This window comes from Panthera tigris, chromosome B2 (assembly GCF_018350195.1).
Source record: "Panthera tigris isolate Pti1 chromosome B2, P.tigris_Pti1_mat1.1, whole genome shotgun sequence".
Taxonomy (NCBI): domain Eukaryota; kingdom Metazoa; phylum Chordata; class Mammalia; order Carnivora; family Felidae; genus Panthera; species Panthera tigris.
In genome coordinates, this window is record NC_056664.1 from 135255557 (window position 1) to 135265739 (window position 10183).

The window sequence follows — 10183 nt, forward strand, 5'->3', positions numbered from 1 at the left end:
AAAATCCACTTACGTGTATCGTACTTGATGAATGACAGAAGTCCATCTTTAAATACCACATCGCTCCACATCTTGAAGGCTGAAGAGCTGTTTGTCCTGGTCTAGGAAGAGCCTATGTAACTGGCTATAAAAGAAACATCTTTGTTAACTCTTGTCCTTAATAAATAATATGTGAATCCCGATGCAGTAGAATTTTGAATTCTAAAGAGAATGACTATAGATCAAAGTGGAAGGTATATCTAGATTTAGTGATTGGTCTTTCTCATAAGGAAATACTGCCTGTTCCCTAGTTACTTTTTTAGTATCACTCTTGATTCGTGGACTCTTGTTTTGTGACCCATCATTGTCATTGTTGTTTGTCATGCTTCAGCTTTTGGGTACCGCCTTTTAAAAAAAACTTTTTTGAGTATAGTTGATACACAGTGTTACATTAGTTTCAAGTGTAGACATAACGATTCTACACGCTTCTGGGTAGTGCTATGGAGCACCTCCTTTCTGTTCCTCACTTTGCCTGACCCGGCCTGGAATTTCCCTGTGGAGCCCTGGTCTGTTTTTTGGGACTTGTTACAGAGACCAGCTAGTTATCACATAGAATGTCCCTCCTTAGATTTGTCTGGATTCTTACTTTTTGTTATTCTTTAGCTTATTTCTCCTAAACGGGGTGGATTCTAGATCACGGGCGTGATGATTGATTCTGTTTTGCATTGCAACAGAGCCTGTGCCGTCTGCCTGACCCACTCTTAGTGATGCTGCAGCTACTTCTGCTTAATATGCTGGTACTTGAGTGTGTTCACTTTTCCTTCATGGGGACCAGAAGGAGCAGAGTAGGATCTTTAAACCTGAATTCTTTTTTTTTTTTTTTTTAATTTTTTTTAACGTCTATTTTTTGTTGAGAGACAGCATGAGCACAGGAGGGACCGAGAGAAGGGGAGGCACAGAATCTGAAGCAGGCTCCGGGCTCTAAGCTGTCAGCACAGAGCCCGATGCGGGGCTCGAACCCACGAACTGTGAGATCATGACCTGAGCGGAAGTCGGACGCTTCACCGACTGAGCCACCCAGGCGCCCCTCTTTAAACCTGAATTCTTAAAGGTCCTTTGAAAGAAGTAGCGTTTGCCTAATGTACTGAGATTCGCAAATACTGAGAAGACTTTAACTCTGTCCTGGAACTGCCTGACATTAAAGAACGTATTAATGGGTTAGGTTTTTTAAAATATGTAGGGTTTTGTTGAGCTGTAATAATTTTCTCCCTTCTCCCCCACTGCTCTCCTTTTTTCTGTTAATAGTTGGACAGAGAGAGTCGGAAGATGTGAGCGAAAGAGACTCAGATAAAGAGATGGCTGCTGGTTCAACGGTTGTGGGCGACATCACAAAGGATGGGCAGGAGGAAGTGCCTGAAATAATCGAACAGATTCCTTCTTCAGAAAGCAATTTGGAAGAGCTAATACAACCTACTGAGTCCCAGTCAAATGACGTTGGATTTAAGAAGGTGTTTAAGTTTGTCGGCTTTAAATTCACTGTAAAAAAGGATAAGACCGAGAAGGCTGACACGGTCCAACTGCTCACTGTCAAAAAAGACGAAGGGGAAGGAGCAGGGGCGCCGGACGGGGCCGGCGACCACCAGGAGCCCAGCCAGGAGACCGGGGAAGCAACAGCCAAAGAAAGGGAGCTAAAACAATCCACAGAGAAACCCGAAGAAGCCCTCAAACACGAGCAGAGCACCACGGAAATTTCGCTTCAAGCTGAGTCTGGCCAAGCAGCAGAGGAAGGCAGAGATGGAGAAGAAAAACAAAAGGAGCCCACCAAATCTCTAGACTCCCCGACGAGTCCCCTGGCCAGCGAGACAGCGTCACCCTTCAAAAAATTCTTCACTCAAGGTTGGGCCGGCTGGAGAAAGAAGACCAGTTTCAGGAAGCCTAAGGAGGATGAGCTGGAAGCTTCAGAGAAGAAAAAGGACCAAGAGCCAGAAAAAGGAGACACACAAGAACAGGCAGAGACCTCTGAGAAAGCGGCTCCTCCTGAACAGCCACAGCCACAGGAGGCCACCGAGAGCGCCGGCGAGGCCCGACTGTCGGCGGAATATGAAAAAGTGGAGCTGCCCTCCGACGACCAAGGGCAGGAGGCTCCTGGAGAGAAACCCGCCCCTCTAGCGACGGAAATATTCGACGACAAGGTGGAGATCGTCGCAGAAGTCCACGTCAGCACGGCCGAGAAGAAAACCGAGGCGCAGGAAGCCGAGGCGGAGGAAGCCGAGGCGGAGGAAGCGGAAGCCGCGGAGCCCCCGCCCCCTGAGACAGCTGTGGAAACCCCGGCTGAACTTGAGAAAGGCAGGCCCGCGGCGGAGCCGGCGAAGGCCACGGAAGCGTGCGCCCCCGGCGGTGACCACAGCCGCCCCGCCGACCTGAGCCCCGAGGAGAAAGCGCCCCCCGCCCACCCCGAGGGCCTCGCGAGCGAGGCGGATGTGCTGTCCTCGCAGGACAGAACGAGGGCGCAGGGAAGCCCTTTAAAGAAACTCTTCACCAGCACCGGCTTGAAAAAGCTTTCCGGGAAGAAGCAGAAAGGGAAGCGAGGGGGAGGAGACGAGGAGTCCGGGGAGCATCAGGCCGCCCCGGAGTCCCCGGACAGTACCGACGAACAGAAGGGCGAGAGCTCCGCTTCGTCGCCCGAGGAACCGGAGGAGATCACGTGTCTGGAGAGAGGCGTCGCGGACGCACAGCAAGAGGGGGACGCCGAGGAAGGTGCTGTCTCGGACGGGGAGAAGAAGCGAGAAGGGGTCACTCCCTGGGCGTCTTTCAAAAAGATGGTGACGCCCAAGAAGCGTGTCCGAAGGCTTTCGGAGAGCGATAAGGAGGACGAATTGGAGAAAGTAAAGAGCGCCACCCTGTCTTCCACGGAGAGCGCAGCCTCCGAGACGCAAGAGGAAGCAAAAGGCAACGGAGAGGAGCCTAAGCCCGAAGAACCAAAGCGCAGAGTGGATACTTCAGTCTCCTGGGAAGCTTTAATTTGTGTGGGATCGTCCAAGAAAAGGGCAAGGAAGGCATCATCTTCTGACGACGAAGCGGGACCAAAACCAGCGGGAGGAGAGGGCCAGAAGCCAGATGATGCAGGAAAAGACAAAGAAACGGGACCAGATGCTGCCCTCGCTAGTTCCCAGGAACACGATCAAGGGCCAGGAAGCTCCTCACCGGAGCAAGCTGGGAGCCCCTCTGAGGGGGAGGGAGTTTCCACCTGGGAGTCATTTAAAAGATTAGTTACTCCAAGGAAAAAATCCAAGTCAAAACCGGAAGAGAAGAGCGAAGACTCCGTAACTGGGTCTGGCTTAGAACATTCAGCTTCAGATGTCGAACCCGGGAAAGAAGAGTCTTGGGTTTCGATTAAGAAATTTATTCCCGGGCGGAGGAAGAAAAGGTCAGATGGGAAACCGGAACAAGCCACCGTTGAAGACACGGGGCCAACAGAGGTCAACGAAGATGATTCTGATGTCCCAGCTGTGGTACCTCTGTCCGAGTACGATGCAGTAGAAAGGGAGAAAACCGAAGCACAGCAAGCCCAGAAGGGCGAGGAGAAGCCTGAGCCAAAGGTAGCTGTTTCTGTGTCAGAGGAGCTCGGTACGACTCTGGTTCATGCTGTGGCTGTGACTGTTGTTGACGGGGCAAGGGCTCTTAGCAGTGTTGAAGAAAGGTCACCCTCTTGGATATCTGCCTCAGTGACAGAACCTCTTGAACAAACAGAAGATGAAGCCAGACCCCTAACTGAGGAGGCATTTGAAGGGGAGGTCCTTGCAGACGAAACCCCCGTCGTTGCCAAAACTCTGCCAGAGGGTCAAGACGCCATTGACGACACAGTCGTCAGCGAGGTGGAGTTGACTTCCCAAGCCGTGACCGCTGCAGAAACTACAGAGGCATTTTGTGCTGAAGAAGCAGCAGAAGCATCTGGTGCTGAAGAGACCACCGACATGGTCTCGGCTGTTTCTCAGTTAACTGACTCTCCAGTCACCACAGAGGAAGCAACGCCAGTTCAGGAGGTGGAAGGCGGTGTGGCAGACATAGAAGACCAAGAGAGGCGAACTCAAGAGGTCCTGCAGGCAGTCGCAGAAAAAGTTAGGGAGGAATCACAGTTGCCCGACACCAGAGGGCCAGAAGACACGATGCAGACAGTGCAGGAAGTAGGGGCCGAAATTCCAGAGAAGGTAGACGCGGAAGAGGAAGGTTCTCAAGAGCCGGATCTGAAGAAAGAGACGGACGTCGTGACGGAAGTACACGTAGAAGAAACTGAGACTGAGACCTTGACACAGGAGGAGGTGATTGTACAGGCCGCCCCCGAAAGCTTGGAACAAGTTCCTCAAGTCGCAGACCGTGTAGAGCCTAGTGAGCTTAGAACCACTTGTCCAGCTGAAACCTTGGTTGGGGTAAAATCAGAATTTATTCTAGAACAGGCTGTTGCTCCCGACTCAGCTGAAACCCTTACCGACAGCGAGACCAACGGAAGCACCCCAGTAGCAGATGCTGAGGCTCTAAATGTAACACAGCAAGAGAAGGTGACAGACAGCCACGAAGATCCCGAGGTCGCCTCTGGGGCACAGTCACAGATCACGGAAGCAGAGGCCGTTCCTGCACCAGAACAGATGCCTCCAGCACCTTCTAGTTTTCAACCCCAGGAAGAAGATACAGGACATTCAAAAATGGAAGAGGTTCTGGAACATACGGATGAAGAGGTATCAGTGGAAACTGTACCCGTGCTTTCAAAGACTGAAGTGATGGAAGACGAAGGCCAGTCTACTGACCGGGAAACCAAAGACACACCGCTTGTTGAAGGCCCCGAGGTGTCTACAGACACTGAAACAACAGTCCGTGAGAAAGAGACCATGGAAGTTGCCCTTGAAGATGAAGTCACCGAAGAACCCGAATTTCAGAAGAATGATGATACTGAACTCCAGAGCCACACGCCATCTCCTCCAACCCACGCGGAGGAAGAGACGGTAGTTGAAGTAGAAAGGGAGAAAACGGAAGCAAAGCCAACCCGAGCGAGTGAAGAGGAACTTGAGCAAAAACCAGCCGTGACAGTATCTGAAGAGCTTAGTAAGCAGCTGGTGCAGACGATTAGTGTGGCCGTCATCGACGGGGAAAAGGAGGTTACCAGTTTGGAAGAAAGTTCTCCTGGGCTGGCTCAAGAGGACGCGGTATACACAGAAACTCCAGCTCAAAGCTCTGAGCCGTCATTACCTCTAACGGCTGTAGCAGTGGAGGAGAAGGTCTTGGGAGAAACCGTCAAGATTTTAGAAACACCTGAAACCCTGGAAACTGCAGATGCACATTTAATACCAGAAGAAAAATCCTCTGCAAGAGATGAGGACTTCACTGCTCAGCCAGGGGAAGACGAGGTGCCCACAGGGACGGAGTCTCAGCCGGAATCAGAACCGGAGGCCGTATCGGCCACGCCTGAAGGAGGCATCAGTGGTGACCTGGAAGCAGACAAGACCACACCGCAGAAACGGGCCTCAGATGAAGAGGACGAGCCGGCTGGTTGCCAGGAAGCCCAAGTAAGTGAAACTAGCAAGGAAGATTTAAAGGCTGAAAACGAGATTTTGAAACTTGAGACCGAGAGCAGTAAACTGGTACAAAATGTGATCCAGACCGTTGTTGACCGGTTAGTAAGTACTGAAGAAACAGCCACTGATTTGCAGACACAGGCTCAACCTATACAAGCTGACACCCAGGAAGCTAGACCGCAAATTGAGGAGAAAGAAAGGGAACTTCAGGCCTCTGCACAGGATGAAACACACACCGTTGCAGCCGAAGAAGGATCCACGCTAACCACCGTGGAACAAACCCACTCTGACGTTTCCAAAGCTGTGAGCGAAGCTTCCGAAGAGATTCCAGCCGTGGAGGTCGAAAGTTCCGGTGTAACCGACCAGCAGCTCGAAGAGGCAGTTCTCCCATCGGAGGAAAAGAAAGAAACAACTGGAACAAAGTCTATTCCAGAAGATGGCGATCGTGCCGAGTTAGGCGAAAGGATAGAGAAGTCACTGTCTAAATCCCAGGAAGATGAAAAGGCTGATGCTGTTGATGACCCTGAGAGCCACCACTCAGCCCTGGAAGATTCTGAGGCCTCGAGAGGCTTAACCAAAGAGTCCCTGGACACAGATGGACCAGCGCTGAAAGAGGAGGAAGGTGGCCAGGAAGTAGAATTTCAGGAAGGAAAAGCCCACGGTGAGTCAGAAGAAGAGATCGAAACCCAGACACCGGGAGAGACGCAGAAACAAGAGGAAGGACCAGCAAAATCAGAACCCACGGGATCCTAAAACATCATGTAAGCGAGCTTCCTTTCCTTCCAAAACACTTTTTCCTCTTTCATGCCACTCGATGGCAAATCTGCTATAAAGGAAGCAGGAGTTTAAATAATTACGACTTTATGCAGAACCTTCAGTTGGGGAAAAAGCAGTCAAGTAGATCAGGAGACCTAGCTTCCCTTCCTTTTCCCCCCCTCACTGACAACCCGTTCAGTCTTACTGGTGTCATGAAAACAGTGACTTCGTTTTACCCCCATGTGACTGCTTTCCGAGAAAATAAACGGGGCACGTGTGCGCGCACAACTGTGCGTTTGCGTGTTTGGCTCAAAGGCCTAAGAAATACGTTGCGCTCACAGCACCATAACTTACCAGTTCATTGAATTTTTCTTCAAAACGAGAAGCCCAAAGTAAGTTTTTATCCTACGGCTTGAAACTGTAGTTTGTAGCTCTCTGGAAGAAAACAAAACAAAACATTTTTGGCCACCGGTAGTAGTAGCCAAGCATTTAAAAAATCCCCGGTGCGTGTGATGCGCCTGAATGCTGGAGCCACAGCCGCCAGTTCTTTGGTGACCCAGCCCGCCCTGCCGTGGGCCCTCAACCCACTCGCTCTCTCAGGGGCTGGACTCCGGCGAGTGGGGCTTCCACGGCTCGGGGAATGAACGGGGGAGGAAGGGAGACTTGACTCACTTTTGATTCTTCCTTCCTCCCACAGTTCTGCCCCGTGTGTTTGCAAGACCAGAATGTGAAGACAGGCAGTAGGAGGAGATGAACGCTGCTGACAAAGACTCACGACCGGTATTTCAGACTCCGAACCGAAGAACAGGCCCATCGACTGACCTCCTCTCTGGAGCGCCCTGACAACCCTGAGGCAGCAATCGGGGGCTACAGCCATTTACCGTGTCCTCTGCAGGGCCACCCCTCTCCCCCCGCCGCCGATACCATGTAATGTTTCTGATTTAAGGTCCCAAACTCTCCACCCGGAACTGGAGTTGGCCGCACCTAGTTCTGCTTCTCAAACTGGAGTATCATCCCTTATGTATTTATATGTATGTTTTAAGTAACCCTCCTGTATCTATTGTATATTTTTTTCCTTAACGATTAAGGAAATGTACAATACGGTGCATTCCTTTTGTATCACGCAGGATGTGGTGGAAGCTCTAAGCCTCAGCTGTAACCTGTGACAACAGCTTCCTAGAAACAACATTCCTGATCGGAAGCTACGGTTCGTACTTCAAAACCCACTGAGGGTCGGGTCCGTGTTTCAGGCCGCTCTGAAATCGCTCACTTTCCTGTTCTGCACAGTGTGCTAAAAATAAAAAGCTTTTTTGGGGGGAAACACAGAAGGTTCCATTGTTACTGTGAAATTTTTCTTTCTAGCCCAGTGGGGGTTGGAAGAGAGTTTTTTTCAGTAGCGGGTTAACTTTAAGCCTTTTCTCTGAATTGCTGTGGCCGTTTGGACAGATGAGTGTGCTTGAATCCCGAGGCAAAGTAGTGAAATGTTTTTCATCTTATCAAAAAATAATCGACTATTTTAAGTTTTTTATTCTACTCTTATACGCTGGACCACATGCACACACAGCATGAAGTAAGTCAGGTTCTTTACAGATGGTATTTTGCTAGGTACTGGATTGTGTCTGTGCCATATCTGTGCCCACTCTTTTAAGGACAACGTTGCATTAAGTTCCTTTGGATAAACTGTGATTTGACAACTGATTTAAATAAAATATTTGCTTCACTTAGATTTGCTGGTTTTATTAGCTACCAGGGAGCCTGGGGCATGTTTGCAGAGTTCTAAAAGCAGATGAGGTAGAAGTTTCCAGTGTGGTTACTACGTCTTCCTGGTTTGTCACCACATTATACTGGTTTGAGGTAACGTTCAGAGGAACTCATAGCAAAGAGGCATCTGCTAAAACACACCGGGAGTTTCTTCTGATGGACAGTATTGATCCAATGCTACCATCTGGTGGTGTCTTTCTGAAAAGGTCAATTTTCCGTTGCTATTTTTGGTTTTAAACGAGAAATGTCTAGAAAGAAACTTCTCTTTTAAGATTTTTTACAATGTTAAAAAAAAAGAAAAAAGATTTTTTACAATGTTTATATTTCGGAGACCGAGCGCAAGGAGGGGAGGGGCAGAGAGAGACAGAGACAGAATCTGAAGCGGGTTCCAGAGCCCGACGTGGGGCTCAAGCCTGTGAGCGCGAGATCATGACCTGGGCCAGAGTGGGATGCCTGACTGAGCCACCCAGGTGCTCCTAGAGAGAAATTTTAACAAGGCTTCATAGTAAAAATGCCTTGCCCGACAGGTGATAGTGGACTTTTTTTTAATGTCCATGATTTAGGATTCGTGCTAATACGTAAGAGACTGTCAGACAATTACCACACCACAGTCACCCGTGTCCCGTAAAGTCCCACTTTCTCACGTGTGGAACTGGCCTGGCATACATGCTTCTTAAATTTCACTCAAACCCAGAACCCGCGTTTGCAAACTTAAATCGTGACTGCCAGTTAATGATTTTAAAGCATTCTAGACATTCTAGAGAGACCCCTTTTAGCAGAAGGAAAATAGGCTGTTAAAATGAGAAAGTAGTTGATCTTATCAACGGACCTGATTCCCAACAAAACAAAACAAAACAAAACACATTAGACGTCGATAACACGATACGGCATTCTGATAACAATGTATGGCGTTGTAGTTGGGAAATGTTTCATATCCTTTTAGGAGTTATTCTCACATCCAATAGTCAACCTTGCTTAATTATTAAACTTTAAAATGCCCAAATTAAAAAAAAAAAAAACCTCTGATCTAAGTATCTTTTGCTGACTCGAGACTTAAACAATCCAAGTGCTGCTGTCAGTGTTTGAAGGTCAACCAAGAGGTGCCGGTGATGAGAGTGCTTGGTAAATAGCTCCTGATAGGTCCAAACATGAGCTTCCTCTCTGTGGCATGCGGTGGTTTTGTGCTGCTTTGAACAGATAAAAGATTCCTGTAGTAAAGTCGTAAACAATTTTTTTTCGGGGGGGGGGGTTGTAAACCCCATCCTGGCACTCCGTTCTCTGTTTGCTGTTCTCTGACCACCTGTGGCCAAGTCTCTCTGGTCGCGGCAAGTGGTTTTCCAGTAACAGCTTCACCACCGCTTTTCATACTCCTATCTGAATGTGCCCCGGATCCCTTCTGTGCGAGCCCTAGACCCATGTCTGTCAACCAGCACTGTGTTATTAACCAGAGGGATGCCGTTAGCAGCATGAAATACAACTCTGTACGATAATTCTAGAGCTGCTGTTACTCTGTGAAGTACACGATAACCAAATGTAAACTGTGTGCCTATATTTTGCTGCTTTGGGCATCACTGTGGAGCCATGTACAATAGGCAGCAAGGCAAGACTTGTAAACTCCCACCGCTGGATACTGAGGAATATAAAATGTTCCCCCCCGCCCCCCCCTCAGGTTATTTTGCTAATGGTACACACGAGTTGCCTCTCACTGTTCACACATACTTTGTTCCAATATGTTCCTTTGGCCGTTTGGGGCTACAAATAGTCAAGGGCTGGAGAGTTTAGCTTTCAGCGTAAGCTTCAAGCATAGCAGTTTCCTTTTAACCTGAGACAATATTTGCTTCCTAGTTCTGTTCGGAGGCAAGTTTTCATTGATCGAAATAAAATGCAACCTAATTAAATGCCATGGATTTTCTTTCTGTAATTACACCTGAATTCAGGTTTGATTGCTTTTATCTAATGTTGTGATATTCATCACACGTTTCTTTTAATTACTTACCCATCTTTTACAACATTTTCCACAGAGTCTCATGGGAGTTTGGGACGTATCTGGGGCATGTGTCCATGCATGAAAAACTAACAGTGATTCTTAACCTTTTGGGGTCAAAGGCCCCTTTAATTAG

The 10183-nt window shown here is 48.7% G+C and overlaps 1 protein-coding gene across 5 annotated transcripts in view; it reads left to right on the top strand.

Annotated features, from left to right (window-relative positions):
* AKAP12 (A-kinase anchoring protein 12) overlaps positions 1-8026 on the top strand; it is a 101798-nt gene extending 93772 nt beyond the window's left edge. For 4 of the 5 annotated variants that reach the window (XM_042987321.1, XM_007097205.2, XM_042987323.1 and 1 more), the window contains 2 exons: positions 1285-6307; positions 7000-8026. In XM_042987321.1, coding sequence (XP_042843255.1) covers positions 1285-6299 — 5015 coding nt within the window. In that variant the 3' untranslated portion in view covers positions 6300-6307; positions 7000-8026. The remainder of the gene's footprint in view (positions 1-1284; positions 6308-6999) is intronic. The other variant, XR_006217949.1, reaches the window with a different exon arrangement.
* Positions 8027-10183: the final 2157 nt, after the last annotated feature.